This window comes from Callithrix jacchus, chromosome 9 (assembly GCF_049354715.1).
Source record: "Callithrix jacchus isolate 240 chromosome 9, calJac240_pri, whole genome shotgun sequence".
Classification (NCBI taxonomy): Eukaryota; Metazoa; Chordata; class Mammalia; order Primates; family Cebidae; genus Callithrix; species Callithrix jacchus.
The window spans coordinates 83,413,159-83,430,588 of NC_133510.1; the positions used below are offsets into that span (position 1 = coordinate 83,413,159).

The 17,430-nt window shown below is 37.5% G+C and overlaps 1 protein-coding gene and 1 long non-coding RNA gene across 2 annotated transcripts in view; one reads left to right on the plus strand and one right to left on the minus strand.

Moving 5' to 3' along the window:
- Positions 1-14,657, minus strand: part of LOC103795341 (uncharacterized) — a 67,051-nt gene extending 52,394 nt beyond the window's left edge. Inside the window, exons 1-2 of the long non-coding RNA XR_013522362.1 lie at positions 14,519-14,657; positions 2,503-2,589 (exon numbers count right to left, since the gene is read on the minus strand). This is a non-coding gene — a long non-coding RNA (uncharacterized LOC103795341). The remainder of the gene's footprint in view (positions 1-2,502; positions 2,590-14,518) is intronic.
- Positions 14,658-15,110: 453 nt separating this feature from the next.
- On the plus strand, positions 15,111-16,890 carry MYF6 (myogenic factor 6). The gene is made up of 3 exons (XM_002752799.5): positions 15,111-15,648; positions 15,931-16,021; positions 16,255-16,890. The coding sequence occupies exons 1-3, from the start codon at positions 15,130-15,132 to the stop codon at positions 16,371-16,373; spliced, it is 729 nt and encodes a 242-aa protein (XP_002752845.1). The 5' UTR covers positions 15,111-15,129; the 3' UTR covers positions 16,374-16,890.
- The last annotated feature ends 540 nt before the right edge of the window (positions 16,891-17,430 follow it).

A 17,430-nucleotide genomic window follows, 5' to 3' on the forward strand; every position in this document is an offset into this window, starting at 1 on the left:
AAGATTCTGTCTTATTTACCAGATGCACTTCTACTTGTACCTAAATTCCTGTTTGTATTTTATTTTCTTAAATATTTATTTTATTTTATCATTACAAAATACAAAATTATTATATAATTTGTGCAAATGACAGAAAAATCTAAAAAGGAAAATGAAATTATATCACGTTAATTCTAGTACCAAAGGGTAGCTATTTTACAATTTTGAGTAATGTTTCCAATCTTTTTCTTTCTGGTCATGGTCGCTAAAAGAAATGCAAGATTTAATGAAGATACCAGATAATTGGGGGATTTATGGCATTGGTTAGAAGTATGACCATTTTGCTTTTAAGGCTTGGGCTTGAATTAAGTGAAATTTATAAAAAATATTTAATAAGTGAATCAATTCAAAAATTGGGTATATTATTAAATCACTGGAAATAAAAGGCTTGTTTTGCTGAGTTTTTCATGATTATGGCTTCTTTTCTAAGAAAATGAATTACTATTTTTAAAATCATGTTTCATTAGTCTCATCTTTTTTCAATTTCCTCAATTTTTTTTTGAAATACTCCACTTCATTTGTTATGGTAAACTATAAAGATATATGTTACATACTTATTTTAATGAACTGTATACATACTGACTACAATCTAACTCCACCAAACAGGAACTTATTACTTGATTTTTTTTCTTTTCTTTCTTTCTTTCTTTCCTTTTCTTTTTATTTGAGACATGGTCTCTCTCTGTCACCAGGCTGAAATGCAGTGGCGCGATCTTGGCTGACTGCAACCTCTGCTCCCTGGGTTCAAGCCATTCTCCTGCCTCAGCCTGCAAGTAGCTGAGACTACAGGCACCTGCCACCATGCCAGGCTAATTTTTGTATTTTTAGTAGAGACAGGGTTTCACCATGATGGCCAGGATGGTCTCAATTTCTTGACCTCGTGATCCGTCCGCCTCAGCCTCCCAAAGTGCTGGGGTTACAGGCGTGAGCGATAGTGCCCAGCCTGATTTTTAATATACCATATAATCTAGCAGTAGACGTTACAGTGATATAGAATACTTCGTACTTTAGTATGTCAAGGTAGGTGGTAATACACCAAGGAAAGGTCATTATGTTAACTTCTAAAACAAATACAATTATAATTTGATATATGTTTATGCAAATTTAATTCCAACAAAGAATTATTTATAAAACAACAATATGTGAGGCCAAGTGACCTATCCTAGCATTTCTTTTCTGTATGTTTGCTCTCACTTTAAATGTACAATATGAAGATTTGGGGCTGATATTAACTCTCCTAGGGATATTGTGAACAGAGTTAATATACCTAAAGAACTTTAAATAATAACTGGCTCACAGTTCGTACTTAAATAGACTGATGTTTATCATCTCTATCACTGTATGAGAATTTGGACTTTACAGGAATTGAATTGCAGTTTTATTTCTTCTTGACATTGTATTCTAGAACCCATGTTTTAAAGTAGAACTTTATGTAAGAAAAGGAGTTATATTACATAGAGTGAACAAAGTGATTTATAATTTAAGTGATACTTATTTCTACTAATGTAAAATCATTTAACTGTATTTGAGAGAAATTTATGCTTACTAATAGGCAAGGTTCATTCCCATTTGAAATAAAAATGACTTTAGATTGGAAATTTCATTACTCTTCCTTTCATGTCTTTCATGTCATACTTTAGAATTAGAGATGGGTTTTTAATCACTTGCTGGCTTTTCTTTTATCTAACTTGAGTGCATTTATCAATCATTAAACATAAAATAGGTGTTGGGCATTGTGCTAGGCCAAAAGTTCTCAGCCGTGTCTGTACATTTTAATCATTTTCCGTTTCCCAGGTGATTCTATTGTGCAGTCACGTTTAAGAACCATTAGGCTGGACACATTTAATCTCATCAAAATTTCTATGAGCATCTACAGAAATATTCTGGTTCAGTTGAGCTGCTGTGGATCTCTGGAATTCAAATTTGAACAAGTTCCCTCAGGGATTCTGATACAATTGATCACAGGATTATTACTTAAGAAAACCTGAGTCCTGATTATGTCAATTGCACCATATAGTCTAATGTGATCATTTCACAGGCTTCTTATAAAGTATTTTACAAAATTATTTTAAGGTAAACTAAAATATTTGTATTACTACAAATTGTAAAGAAGAAACGTGAAGGATACAAAAAGATGAGATAAGGATTAGTTTTCCATGTGGGGTTCCATACTGCTCTGACTACCTTCGGGTACCCATCAAACTCTGAATCAGCAAAGTTTGGGAGGTGACAAGGTAGCAACACAGATTAGCTTCTGATGACTCTTTTGTAGAGTGAGCAAAGGTAACGTAACCACATGTCTTGAGATCCTCACACTTATGAGGCCAGCTAGATGAAACAATGACTCATTGACACAGAGACTGAGGACATCAAAGATGGCCAGGTATGCAGGAGCGAGATGACTAGGAACAAGTAGCCCACCACTGCTGTTAAAACACACAGTCAATAAATAATCATACTCACCTATAGAACAATAGCATGAAGGTCTGATTGGTGTACTATAATTTGGCTGTAACAGCTAGACTTGTGTCTAAAGCTTAGCTATTTTAGCTGCAGGAAAAAAAAAAAAGTGTTGTTACAAAGTGTATTTTGAGTAGAGAACTTTTGGTCCCATAAAGGTTTCAGGAACTTCTGCCCAAACAAAAGTTTTGGCAGAACTACTTTCAAAGAGAGTAAATGAGCATTATGTCTTGTGCTGATTTAAATATGCACCTTTTGAGCAAAACATCATAAAATTTAAGCAAATATCAAATAGAAATAAAAATTTAAAATTCTAATAAGAAAAATGCCATTTCAAAACATTCTCAGGCCTGGTGTGATGGCTCATGCCTGTAATCCCAGCACTTTAGGAGGCCAAGATGGTTGGATCACATGAGGTCGGGAGTTCAAGACCAGCCTGACCAACATGGAGAAACTCTGTCTCTACCAAAAATACAAAAAAAAAAAAAATCCGGGTGTGGTGGCACATGCCAGTAATTCCAGCTACTCAGGAGGCTGAACCTGGGAGGTAGAGGTTGTGGTGAGCTGAGATCGCACCATTGCACTCCAGCCCGGATGACGAGAGTGAAACTCCATCTCAAAAAACAATAATAATAATAACCTTCTCATAGATGATAAAAGGTTTTGACAACTATTAACACTTTTATTCATCCACTCACAAAAATTACATAGTATCTATCTTAAAACAGATAGCCTTCTGTAATCTGTACTGATTATTGCATATTTTCTGCCCTATGTAATGGATGGTATGAACAATAAGCACTATAAGGCAATGTGATAAATTTTAGGATATATGTAAGCACAGAATCAGATATTATAATCAGTATAAGCTATGAAAAGTGAATATGCTTTAATGATCTACACACACAAATAGTCTCCTAATGAATATTTCCTTACAGACTGAATTTTGAAGTAGAAGAACTTAGGAAACAACATCAGAAACTTCCAAACTTTTTGTGACTTATGTGCTTTGTCCACCAAATTTTATTCCCAAGGAAGCAAGTCACTAAAAAGGAGATGTAGTTTACCCTAAAGCCTTCTGTGTCAACCCAATATTTTAAGCATTTTAAATAATTCCAGAGTGCGCATTGATTTTCAAAACCCTGTGATTTTTTTAAAGAGTTGATTTTGATAGAAGTCTAATGGTCAATTATGAACTCAGAATGGCTTCACAATCTCACTTTCCCCCTTACAGCTTTTCCCGCTCTTGCACACACTCTCTCTCTTCCTCCTCCTTATCACCCTCATTCTCTCTGTTTCTTTCTCCATTATTTGTTTTTAAGAGACTATTCAAAGTCGCAGAGTCTCAGAGCCTTATAAAGGTCTTGCTGTGCACTTCTGAAGGTAGATCTAAATTATTGCACCCTCAGAAAAATTTCATGCTAATCTTATAAGATTTTGTAAGATTGTGCTTCATTTTTTCCCTGTGGCTGAGGTTACTGCTATGATGATGTACTTATAAAACTCTTTAAGTAACTTATCACCACCAAAAACAGTATTACAGTATTATCATCTATCCAAAAGCTGATTTTAATCATCACTTTGATTTTCAAAACATAACTTATTCCATTGAGAAGTCTGGGCTTTTCTTCAAAGTAGGGAAAAAATAAGTTTTTTGGTGAATTGACATGGATAAGATTAAAGAAAAATTTCTGCTATTAGAGATTTAGAAAACTATTTAGAATACCAAATCCTCAAAGAAGTAAAAATAAAGTTTGGGAACATAAGAAGTCTAGATATTCTAGAATCATATACTTAAGATTAAAGAATTAATATCTGGAAATGACTTAGTTCTTTCTAAAAGGCAGCATATGTTCTTAGTGCTATTGTGTCATAACATAATTTAAAATCTAAAAGACTAAAGCACACTAACGAATCTGAACAAAACAGTAAAAGGACATCGAAACAATCAAGCATCATTTATTACGCTTATATCATTTTTAAGCATAGCAACCACAAAACAATTGCTGCCTTTTGGCAAGCCTCAAATATAAACATTTCCAGGAACAGCACAACAGATTGGTAAAGGGCAATGCAACCCTTGATTCTTGCATTCTTTCTTTGTGATGTGATGATTCTCACTAACCCAAAACAAAAACTGACACACAAGAAAAGAGCATATTGTGCCATGGAAAAATCATACCATTGCATGGTCCAACTTTATTTAATTACAAAACAAATATTAGACACATCTGCAGCCATTCCTTATACTATTCATTTTATGCCCTTCAATCCTCAAAATGAGGGTGCTTTCCGATCATGAATAAAAATTTGCAAAGTCGAGCATATTTCACAAAGGAATACAATAATCATTATCTGTTGCCTGCAATCTGTCAGTGCTTCAGTCATGGCTGTGAAATGAGTGTACTCACACAAGTGTGCACACAAGCCACTAAATGAAAAAAAGATTTTTCTGTAAGCAGTTTATAACTAGGGATCTATTGGATTTACTCAGGACAGGTGTGTGAAAAGATTCAGGTCAAGAAAGGAGGCATTGACATAGATTTATTGCTTTCATGACCATTAAGTCTTGATAGAGAGAACTAATTGATTTTGCTCTTTTCACTTTTTAAGAGGTCAAGCTAAAGTTCTTTTTTTGAGAGTGGGTAATGGAACAAGTGGCAAACTGAACTAAGGACTCTGTGACATATATTAGAATTCTGGTGTTATTTGGTCCTCTGAACACAGAAGGAATGCCCAACAAAGAGCCATATCAGAAAAGTATGTAAAATCTTAAAGTGCTACAACAGCTGAGTGCAGAGAATAGTTCTATTGAAAGAAAATTAATGAACAAGTGTCAAAATGGACAGTTGGTGTCAATTCCTATAGGATTTGGATGTGAGAAGTGGAGTTGAGGAAACCATGTTAATAAGCTCTTGTTTGCATGACAAGATCATCGTACCTCACCAAATATCCATCATAGGAGTTATGCTTGTCACAGTTCACATTAAAGTGTTTCACAGAACAGAATGCTTTACTGTGGGCCATGTAAGCACCTTATTTTGTTGATCTCCAACAGCATATGATCATCTATTTTCTTGGAAACAAATTTAGAAAGGAATTCTACCCTCAGCCTATGTGGTAATTCTTGGACCAGACTGTGCCCATCATTTTGAGAAAGAAAAGACCCTTTCAAGCCCGAGTTGACTTATTGCTAAGTGAGTTTAAAATTTGTTTACAAACCACGATGTTTTGTTTCAGCCTCAGTAGTAATCCCATTTAAAACTAAATTCTCTCTATTCTGTCAACTAACAAATGAGTAGAAATAAGTGTTTTTTAAATTTCTGATTATTAAATCTCACTTAAAAAAAGCTTAATTAAGATGAATTAAAAATTTCAAGTGTATTCCATCTCAGGAATACTTTATATGAAAGATATTTCTTAATAAAGGCTTTCTTTATAAATGGCTCACATAAAATAATTTGTTAAACTTCAATATAAATTATGTTATTAAACCAAATATTGCAAAAATAATTATACTGAAGTGTAATTTATTTCAGCAAATCTAAATAATGGGAGACTAAAAAAATTAAATTTCTCTTCCAAAAGATCCTGGAATGTCTTTTTCCATGTGCTCCTTTGTAGATAGATAAGATCAGTATTTGTTTTTATTTTTCTCTTTAATCTGCATCAACCACACTTACATTTAGCCTTCTCAATAGTTAAGACACCTCAATAATTTCAAGTGATCATAAAAGCCTCAAAACATGTCATGTCCAATGTGAAAAGACTTTCCCATCAAGGAGCATTAGATATGGCTAGTTGTTTAGAGGATCTGTGTATTGGTTCTAGACATCTTCTACCTGCTGAGATCTCTTGGTCATTTACAGCCCCAGTCCTTGTAACTACTGTAAGTGGAGCACATTAGTTCACTAATTGGGGGAAAAAGAGAGACAGGACATAAGAGTATTGCATAACTTAGTATTTGGAAAATGTTCATCTATTTTCTTGGAAACAAATTTAGAAAGGAATTCTACCCTCAGCCTATGTTGTAATTCTTTTTTTTCTTTTTTTCTTTTCTTTTTTTTGAGACGGAGTTTCGCTCTTGTTACCCAGGCTGGAGTGCAATGGCGCGATCTCGGCTCACCGCAACCTCCGCCTCCTGGGTTCAGGCAATTCTCTTTCCTCAGCCTCCTGAGTAGCTGGGATTACAGGCACGCGCCACCATGCCCAGCTAATTTTTTTTGTATTTTTAGTAGAGACGGGGTTTCGCCATGTTGACCAGGATGGTCTCTATCTCTTGACCTCGTGATCCACCCGCCTCAGCCTCCCAAAGTGCTGGGATTACAGGCATGAGCCACCGCGCCCGGCATCCTATGTTATAATTCTTGGACCAAACTGTGCCCATCATTTTGAGAAAGAAAAGACCCTTTCAAGCCCAAGTTGACTTATGATAGCCCTATAATGGTGTGCCAACTTATTCCACCTTTTTCATTTTGCTTCTCACTGTGTGTTTTAAAACAATGAAACAGACCGTGTGTTTTGAGCATCTTCATATGAACATCTATTTTGTGACCTCTGAGACAGACTGCCTGTACATAGTAGTGAACATGGAAAATATCACTGTGTCATTATTTGCTAATAGGGAAATACATAGGTCCAAATCTCAGCCATCAGCTACCAACATGCCTCTTTTGGACATGCGACTGAAAAACTAACAAAGAAACAAAAAAAGCAGAAGTTACCCTGAAGTTTCCCAAATAAACACTCAAAGCTCCTCTAAGGTAGGTAGCTCCTGGAAGATGATTCTTTTGGTCACTGTAAGGAGATTTAGAGGAAAAGCTTCTCTTTAATTATATGAATCACTGCCACATGAACCAGGTTTAAGAGTATGGCGTGTGATCATGGGCAAATAGGTTAACTTCTCTTTGCATTCTGTATTTTTAAAATAGAATCAATTATATAATATACTTGGCACAGTATTGTGAAGATGTAATGAGATCATTTATTTGAACATATAAATTTATATTATATGTTCATATATATTTCAACATATAAGGGCCCGCAACTTATTTTGTTTCAGAGTTGAATAATGGCTACAACTTTACAAAATAAAAAACATATATATTACTACTTTTTATTCTTTTTTCTTTGAAAGCACCAAGTCGTGAATATTATGTTGCTACAAAAGAAGCAGCTTAAATCTCACGATAGCATTATGCTGAAATACAAGAAAGTGAAAAAAAAATCTATTTAAATGATTTAATAAAAAGGCATACTAATATTGTAAAATTACACAGCCAGTCTTTTCTAATATGACAACACCTAGCCCAAATCATAAAAAAAAATCAGGAAAAATAAAATTTAATATGATGAATTTTATATGACCAGTGACATGTTGAACATCTAATGCCTGTACTTTAAAAAGTTCCAGATTATATGCGATTTAAACACAGTATAACTTTTAACTTCTATCACTCACTAACCTAAAAACTAACATGTATTATCCACAGACAAAAATGTCTTGACTTTCAAAAACGTGTGAGATATGTGTGTATATCTGATTAAAGAACTTTTTTCTTCCAAACTGGTAGGGAAACTTTATGGAAAAAATGTGTTTGTACAGTGGTGACTATTTGTCACGGTAGACCCTGACACAGGCATTAAAGCACCAAACATTTTGGGCAATATGTCATAACCAGCCAGTTGGAGGGCAGTAACAAAATACTTGGCTAACCATACTATACTAGAGACATTTGTTTATCTTAGCAAGCACCACTATAATTGGGTCATCCGAATATCATGATTTGTTTCATTTTTAAAAGATGTAAACATCATAGGAAAACCATTCCATTAATTTCGGACATTTAAAATATTAGTTGTATGTAGTATCATAAAAATATTTATATAATATTTTCATTGAAAAAAGCAATATACATGTAATGTTATATTGTACTTAAATTTAAATAAGAAGTATGTAACATGAAATTTACATTACATGATATTACATTATGTAAAATTTTGTTCATATAGAAAACAAAAAAGTAGGGTTCAATATATTGAGTTGACAAGGAGAGGGATGATTTTTTTCTTCAATCATAGCTGAAATAATACTAATTTGTATTGAATATTGTTTCTATGCTAGACACTGTATATTACATTTTATTGACATTGTTTAAATCTTTAAAGCAATGTTATAATGTGTTTTCATTTTATAGACTAATTAAAGCTTAGAGAAGTCATAAAACACGTTCAATGTCAAATGATTAGCAAGTATCAGAGCTGGGCCTAGTAGAACTTTGTCTAACATCCAACCCCATATGTATAATTATAGTAATTTCTTAAAAAAATCTATACTTTATATATCCTGCACTCTGTACATTGTTCGCCAGTTTCTATGGGCTTCTTCTGGGAAATAGAGTGATTAACTCATTCTGACTTGACCAGGGTTTCCCCAGTTTTAGCACTGAAAATTTGGCCTCCTGGGTACCCACTCAGTCCTAAGCAAACCTAAGCCAGTTGGCCCCTCACCAGAAGGAATACTTAACCCAGAAAAAATTCGAATGGTTCCCAAATTTTACTCTTAAATTCAGAAATCTGAATAAAAGCAGGGGGAGGGAGGTGCAGAATTATGAACAAGACATCATTTTTTGCACTGAGGAATATGAGTTTCTTGGGGAGAAAAGAATTCATTGTCACCTTCCCTGTAAATTATGCCTAAGATTTAAGAAACGAACAGCAGCCTCCTTAGTGTTGTTTTGCAGCTCAGTACATGACTGAACACAGACTTTTGGAATCTGGAGTGAGAGCAAAGAGCAAAAATGTGTTTCTTGAACTATCTGAAGATCAGCCTCGCTGGTTCCTCCCTCACTTCTTCTATCTAGACTCATTTCCTTGGTGCTCTTTTTAAAAGGGTGTTTCATGGTGGGCTTGGAAACCGAAGCCTTTCCTTCTCTAGGTCCAGTCCCATTTTTATGCATAACTTCTCATGGCCACTTACTGAAGATGGCAGAGGATTCGCCTTTAATATCTTTCCTTTTCCTCCGCTTGGTTTATGCCCCTCCCCCAGGTCCTCTGAAGTGACTCAAATGTTCTGTTGGTCTAAGTGCAAGACTATTTTTACCACAGTGTTTGGGAATCTCTGGGCACAAACTGTCTGCCGATTAGGTAAATTACAGGTGCAGAAGCTCATGTTACTCATTTAGCTGTCACAAATTGAAAGCACTAATCTGCCTCTTCTGAGTTTTGCCTTTCAGTCAGCGGGCTCCTCCTTTACCTTTTATTCTTTATGGCTACTCTCTGCCCTTGCTAGGTGACCCTTCGCCCTGAGGGCTGGCCTGCGTTCTGTTCACTCTCTTTAGCTCCTCTTTCTCTTCTCTCTCTCTCCTTTCTTCTACCCCATTTTCTTTCCTCTATTTTCATAGTTGAAGGAGTATATAATCATGTTCGATCTGGCCCTCAGTTCTGGTTTTTCAGCTATGGCTCAATCTGCTTTCTTTGAAGCTTGACTATGTAGCCAAATCCCCCAGCTCTCACCCACATAAATCTCTTCACTAGTCTCTGATACACCTCTGTGTCTATTTCTTCCTTGAGCTTCCTCTGACTTTCACCATCATCCTGATACTTTCCAAAAACTTGAACTTTGTTCCCTAGAAATACTACCACAATGTCTCAGGAACTTCTGTTCCCAAGCCATCCTATTCTCCAGTTTCCTGTTCAGGAGGGACTTTATTGTTACACAACCTTACAGAACTGCGTTCCTTTCTTTCAAAGTTCCTAACTAGGTTACTCATTTCTGTGACTTTTAGTTAGTATCTTTGTCCCCCAGTTAACTGGAAATTTAATGAGCGTATAAATACATCCAGCTCTGTTACTAGAGTGACTAGTTTCAATATTTTTACCTTAACACAAATAAATCCCCAAATTTATCAGCAACATCTTTCTCACCAAATCTAGGTTTTTCAATGAATTCGCTATGACTCTTTCCATCAGAAGCTTTAGAAATTGAGTAGAAGAAGGAGAATTAATATTTGTTGAGTACATATTCCACACCATGGGCTCAGCATATATTATTTCATTTAGTGCTAAAAGCAAGCCTGTGATATATGTAATGTATATGCTTTTGGTTCTCTAATGAAACTATGGCTAGAAACACATACTTAAAAATGGCTAGAACACAGATTCTTTCTCCAAAGCTCTCTTCTCTTTCAACCATATATGTAATCCGTCCAAAGACTCATAGCTAAAATCTACTGATATGAGCTAGCCATAATACTTTTTCTCCCACTTCTTATCACAGAAAACAATTGGGAAACACTCAGCCTTTTTTTTTAGATGAAGGGGAAAATGTCATTTATAGATGATTAAGCAGGAAATAAGAACAATAGGGCGATAAACTACATGAAAACTTCCAATTCTATCACCTCGTTTCAGATTTTATGATGAATGAACTCTAGTTTCCTTGGAGTGATTTTATTAGTGATAATATGATTATTCCCTTATTATCATTTACTTTTTTCATAATTCAAAAAAAATTTGAACCATTTAAAGCATGCCTCCAAGCTTTAAATAGTTGTAGTTTATGTAAACCTGATTTAACCACTTGCCAAGGTCTGTGTCTCAAAGTTCTACTGAGAAGTAATATAATTGCAATTACAGGCATCTCATATTTTGTAAGCAGTTTGAGTTCCAAGAGTTCACTAGTTAGTAGTTTGGAATCAGTGCGTATTTTCCCATTGACCTAATCAAATAAAGGGTGTTTATTTCCCAAGCTTGCCTTTCCTTGTTTTCTCCTCCCACCTCCTGCCCTCAACCTTCAAAACAACAACAAAAAAGGGGGAAAAATCTGTTTAAACCAAGGTGAACACTCATATTAACTTTACTGGTCTGAGTTCTAGATCATGTTGGAAAAGGGGATTTATAATTTAATAAGGAACAATTCAATAGGTGAAGGTTGAATTTACACTAATAAAAGCTACCCTTGCCTAAGAAGTTGCTCTTGATCAGCATCCCAAAGCTTTATGTACTTTTTTTAAAAAAAATAATTCTCTTTCTACATTTCTAAACTGGCTCTTTCTCCAATGATGATACTTGAATGAAAGAAACAGAAAAAGAAAAAGGTGAACTTTCATATTTTTTAGCAGGCTTATGATGTGCAGCCTTTCTAACATCTACACTGATACCTCTTAAAATCAGCGACGAGTCTAAGAATGGTTATGCCTTAAATGTTATTTCTTTACCTGGGCTTCAAAATTGCTTAGAAGTGATATTTTTCTCCTCCGAAATACTAATTCCAATAATAAAAGTACTTTTAGAGAGGATGCTACATTTTTGAAGTGGGTTTCACATTTGTAAACATTTAATTTTTATAACATCCTGTGAATATGGATGTCTTTTGTCATCATACCAATATTATGGATGAAACATCTGAGGATTTGAGATAGTAGGGTTGACTAAATCCTCACTTGCCTTAAAGGACTATAATCTAGGCCTTCCCCATCTCAATTCCAAGGCTATTTCTCCCATTTAGTCTGTTAATTTAACTCACCACTTTAGATTCAGACTCCATGAGAAGAGAGACTTTTTTTTCATGCTTTATCCTTAGCACCCAGGACACTATCTGGCACTTGGTAGATACCCATTAAATGCTGAATTAAAAAAATAGTCATTTTTATATGAGGGAATCTGTGGGGATCGCTCCCATGTGAGGCCCCTAGGAAATGGGCCTCGCCATACGGTGAGCTTGAGCCCAGACACAGACCCCTGGTTGGGGGAGTCAAGCTGAGGAAAAGCAGGAACCGAGAGAGGAAGTATATGTTATTCAAAATAATTAACAGACATTACTTTATGGATATGAGGACTTGCAAGGCATTGTGACCACTTTCGGCTCCTTATGGTTTATTGCTTGATTGTTTTCATTTTGGACCCTTGTTATCTTCATTGTAAAATATTAACTTAAGTATTTACACTTGGTAACTTACTGTAACTTACTGGGTGTAACTGTAACTTACCATAGCTTACAGGGTTTGACTGTAACTTACTTACCTTGACCTATTGGGCGTAACCTACTTACTGGAAGTAACCTACTTACTGGGCATAACCTACTTACTGGACTTAACTTACTGGGCGTAACTTGCTTACTGTAACTTAAGTATGTTGATCTGGCATAAACAACTTTAACTTCAGAAAAGTATATAATGAAACAGATTGCAAAAATAAAATTGCTGCTTGGACATAGCCTAAGCAAGCCCTCCAGACTCTGCTTTTCTATTTTCTTTCACTTCCGTGCACTCTCTTCCTCAGGTTGAATGAGACATCTACGTTGGCGGTCTCGGGGACTCCTGCAGGTCGGTAGTCCGCTGGCAGACGTGCCAGACCCCGACATTTATATTCATGATCTCAATTATTTTTATCATAATAATCTTAGTACACTTTTCAAATTGTCTTCACATTTACAAGAGACAGCATAAAGTGTGGTTAAGAGCAGAAGCTAATTTTCTATAATAGACATTAGATTATACCCTGAGTTGCTGAAACTTTCAATCTGCAGTTTACATTTATAAGACAGCATAAAGTGTGGTTAAGAGCACAAGCTGATTTTCTATAGCAGATGTTAGATTATACCGAGTTGCTGAAACTTTCAATATGCAGTTTTGATTGCTGACTTGAGCAACCAAGAAAACAAGAAAACCAAGAAACAAAGAAATACAAAAAAAAAAAAAAAGTCACAAGAGATGTATTGGCTTCTTATAACTCTTCTCTCTGCTTCCTATCATTCCAAAAATCTAAGAATGTTTATTAAACTTGATAAGGAACAAAAACAGTCAAAAATGTCAAAACTTAACATCCTAAGTCTGTGGCTCAATAAAAACTGTAAAGAATCATCTTCTGGAAAAGGCGACTTAAGTCAAAATTATCTAAATTATCTGACAGTTGATTTCCTGCATTATCTTTACTCTATTCATTTTAAAAAATAAAGTCACAAATAACACAGCTCATAAGCATCACTCCTTAGGGTAGAGCAATAAGATTCTATGTTTCCATGTAGTTTTTCAGGCACTGACTATAAAGACCAAAACCAAGGTTGACTGTCATTCCAAAGGCCACTTACAGACAGGAAGTCCTTCCAGAGCCCTGGGAGGAAAAGGGAAAGGAAAGGACAAAACAACAAAACAGAGGGATGGAAGAAAAAAAAATCTTCAACAGCTATGCTTTATTTCATTCATAGAAATGGGTGTTTGGCCTAACATGGCTTTATACTATAATTGATAACTACTGTTCACCAAGCATCTATGTGCTATATGCTTCACATGCATGGTATTACTTTATTGAATCCTCACCAAAACTCGGTAAGGCAACCACTATTATCTTGAATACTCAAGATCTAGTACTTACCTATGGATATATACATAGAAATTAACCTTAGTAGGACTTGAAGAGAGTTCTTTGGAATCCAGGGCCCCTGCACTTCACCTTTGTATTGTACTGTATCCCAAAGAACAATACATGTGACTACTGGATCATGGGCAAGCTGCAATGTAAAAATGCTATTTCCTTGCCCGTGCCTTGGTTGCTACTTTTCTCACTTAAATCCCATCAAACAAATTATTTGGAGTCAATGCATAGTGAGAATGCAATAGAAAAAGTGGTGAGCACACAGTGTGCAGAACTGGAGTCATAAGAGAGCCACCTTGGAGGGGGCCACAAATAAATGCTGAAATATCAAGTAGCTGTGGTGTGAGTCTTGCTTTCACTAAAACTATTTTTAAGGAGGAGTTATTACATGTATTGCAACCCCATCCTCTATCCCACCCCCTACCTCATATGTAATACTGCTCCACAAATGGAAGGGTACAGAATTCAGATCCTTGTTGTCCCTCTCCCCAAAGGAAAAAAATAAAAAAGATAGTAAGGACAGTCTCTATGGAAGGACCCAGAAAATCATTTCATCCAGTATCGCGGGATGTGAGCACCCTTCAGCCGCCCCCTCCAGCTCCCAAATCACCTTGCAGCCTTAGTAAAAGAGAGGAAAGAGATTTACCTGCTTCTATTGAGACTGAAGCCTGAAAGTCATGTATAACCTTTGAAGGACTGTAATGGTTTTAATCACAGGAATAGCATCTTTTTGAGAGGCAGGAGAGAGAAAGGAGCTGAACCACGCCGCAAATATTAACCAGGCTATTTTGGAGCAATGGCTATTGCCTTTGAAATCTTTCATCATGGGTCTATACTTAGAATTCAGAGGAGCACAGGGGGAGGAGAATAGGGCAATGTTAATCCCCAGTTGTTTTGAAGTTGTCGTGTAAGCAGGTTAGTATCTAAAATGCCCAAAATGGAAGTGTTCAATCCTTTGTTTAAATTATATGATTCATTCTGTGTAACCTGGTCTGCACATAGATTGTCATAACACTCTGGGAGGTGACACTTCTCAGTTTTCTTTCAAACTAGATGTTCTAGAGAGCACTAGCTGCAATCACATTGGGAGACAGATACTCCATGACAGCTAAAAGTTGGATTGAGTTTCAGGAGCTACTATATATAAAGCTGAGTCGACTTATGTCACTGGACTAATTAAATGCCATCTGGGTGGTTCCTCTGGGTTTTTTAGTCCATCACTCAGTTCAGATCGAGTCAGAGGCCAAGGAGGAGAACATGATGATGGACCTTTTTGAAACTGGCTCCTATTTCTTCTACTTGGATGGGGAAAATGTTACTCTGCAGCCATTAGAAGCGGCAGAAGGCTCTCCTTTGTATCCAGGGAGTGATGGTACCCTGTCCCCCTGCCAAGACCAAATGCCCCCGGAAGCAGGGAGCGACAGCAGCGGAGAGGAACATGTCCTGGCGCCCCCGGGCCTGCAGCCTCCCCACTGCCCTGGCCAGTGTCTGATCTGGGCTTGCAAGACCTGCAAGAGAAAATCTGCCCCCACTGACCGGCGAAAAGCCGCCACCCTGCGCGAAAGGAGGAGGCTAAAGAAAATCAACGAGGCCTTCGAGGCACTGAAGCGGCGGACTGTGGCCAACCCCAACCAGAGGCTGCCCAAGGTGGAGATTCTGCGGAGCGCCATCAGCTACATTGAGCGGCTGCAGGACCTGCTGCACCGGCTGGATCAGCAGGAGAAAATGCAGGAACTTGGGGTTGACGCCTTCAGCTACAGACCCAAGCAAGAAAATGTAAGCCTAGATGCTGCTGGGGCAGGGAAATGCAAAGGCTGATTAAACGCCTTCCTCTGGGCCTTAACCTCCAGCTGCTTGGTCTTTTTTTCCCCTTCCCCCGTGCTCGTCCGCCCCTCCCGCTCCTTCTCTAATGAACCCCCAGTGACCCAAGAAGACCGGGTGCCTGCAATAGGCAGGAAACGCGTACCCAGCCCGAGGAAGCAGGAAAGCTCCCCCTACCCCCACCCCCGGAACCGACGTTTCTTTCCTAATCTTCTGCTGCCTTGGTTTTCCCTCCAGCTTGAGGGTGCGGATTTCCTGCGCACCTGCAGCTCCCAGTGGCCAAGTGTTTCCGATCATTCCAGGGGGCTCGTGATAACGGCTAAGGAAGGTAAAGCAAAAGAAAGGGCTCTGGGCCGCACCAGAGAAAATCCGGGAGGGGGATAGGATGGTCGGGCCGAGAGGGCTGGAAACGAGAGCTGGGACGCGCCCTGCGCAAAGGTCGCTCTTTCCGCGTAGGGACCAGGCCCTTCTGCGCCGCCAAAGCGGCCTCGCGTGGGGCGCGGAGTTGCTTCGTTTTCCTTCTTCGGGTACTATGTTTGTGTGTTTGTTTTTTGCGTACAGGAGGAGCAAGCACTGATTCGTCAGCCTCGAGTAGCCTTCGATGTCTTTCTTCCATCGTGGACAGTATTTCCTCGGAGGAACGCAAACTCCCCTGCGTGGAGGAGGTGGTGGAGAAGTAACTGGGCCGGCGTTTGAGACCTTCTCCACGCAGCAGGAAGAATCCACCCACTCACCCTTCCTGGCCTAATCCTTTAGATTAGGTCACGTTACATTAACATTTAGGAACCCAGACCGAAAAGCTGGTGAAAGGGAGGGAGACATATTCACAAAGAAACGTTTCAAAAACTGTTGTGCACGTTCAAATGAAAAAGCCTTTCGGCTTTGGGCTTTTATTTTTTCGGAACCGCGAGTGGCTTAGGTCTAGCCTCCTTATTAGTGTTGTTGTTGTTGTTTGGTTTTATAATACATTAACGTTTATTACGGTGATCCTTTTGTGCCATATTCAAAAGAAGTTCATTCCTGTCTAAAGTGGGAACGTTGCATTTAATGTTAGGGGTATTTAATATATTTTTGTAAATAGTTTAGCACTTTCATTTTTTATGTAAACCTAAGAAATACATTTTAAATGTGGAATGGTGTATATAAAATGTGCGAGGATCCTGGAATTGTAATATTAAAAAGAAGTTTCTATATGAACAGAGTTGGGTCCTAATTTTTATGAAACTGGAAAAAATATGTTTGGAGGCATGTGTACAAAAACAAAGAGTAGCCATATTTTAATTTAGATACCACACAAGCCCATTTATTTGGGTGTTTTCTTTGAGGCCAATTGAAAGGGAGGAAAATTGGTTTTCCTTAGTCTGAGTTAAACTGGATACTTTTCTGTCTCCCGTATACCTCACACTTGTAATTGGAAGTGAATAGTGCCCAGAAGAAATCTGTCCTTTTTCCTTTTATCTTTTTCCTTCTGTTTTTACATTCCTATAAGTGGAGATCCGAGTGAGATTTACTTACCCAAAATTAACAATGGAATTTTCAATCTAGGAAAATTTGGTTGCAAGAAATTACCACACCCAAACTCTACTCATTTCCCGAAAAGATCTTCAGCGGATTTAGCCCCAATTGCATTCCTTCTTAGCCTTCCCAGGTCGCTCTAGTCCTAACGTGTGGATCTGGAGTTCCGGGGTCTGCACCGGCCTGGGGACGGCTCTCTGGCCTCCTCCCCAGTTTTCTTGA

What these genes read in the sequence shown, in the direction of transcription:
- MYF6 (XM_002752799.5), top strand. Translation starts at nt 15,130, where the DNA reads ATGATGATGGACCTTTTTGAAACTGGCTCCTATTTCTTCTACTTGGAT. An exon ending in ACAGACCCAAGCAAGAAAAT is followed by an intron (nt 15,649 to 15,930) that starts GTAAGCCTAGAT and finishes TTTTCCCTCCAG; the next exon opens with CTTGAGGGTGCGGATTTCCT. An exon ending in CGTGATAACGGCTAAGGAAG is followed by an intron (nt 16,022 to 16,254) that starts GTAAAGCAAAAG and finishes TTTTGCGTACAG; the next exon opens with GAGGAGCAAGCACTGATTCG.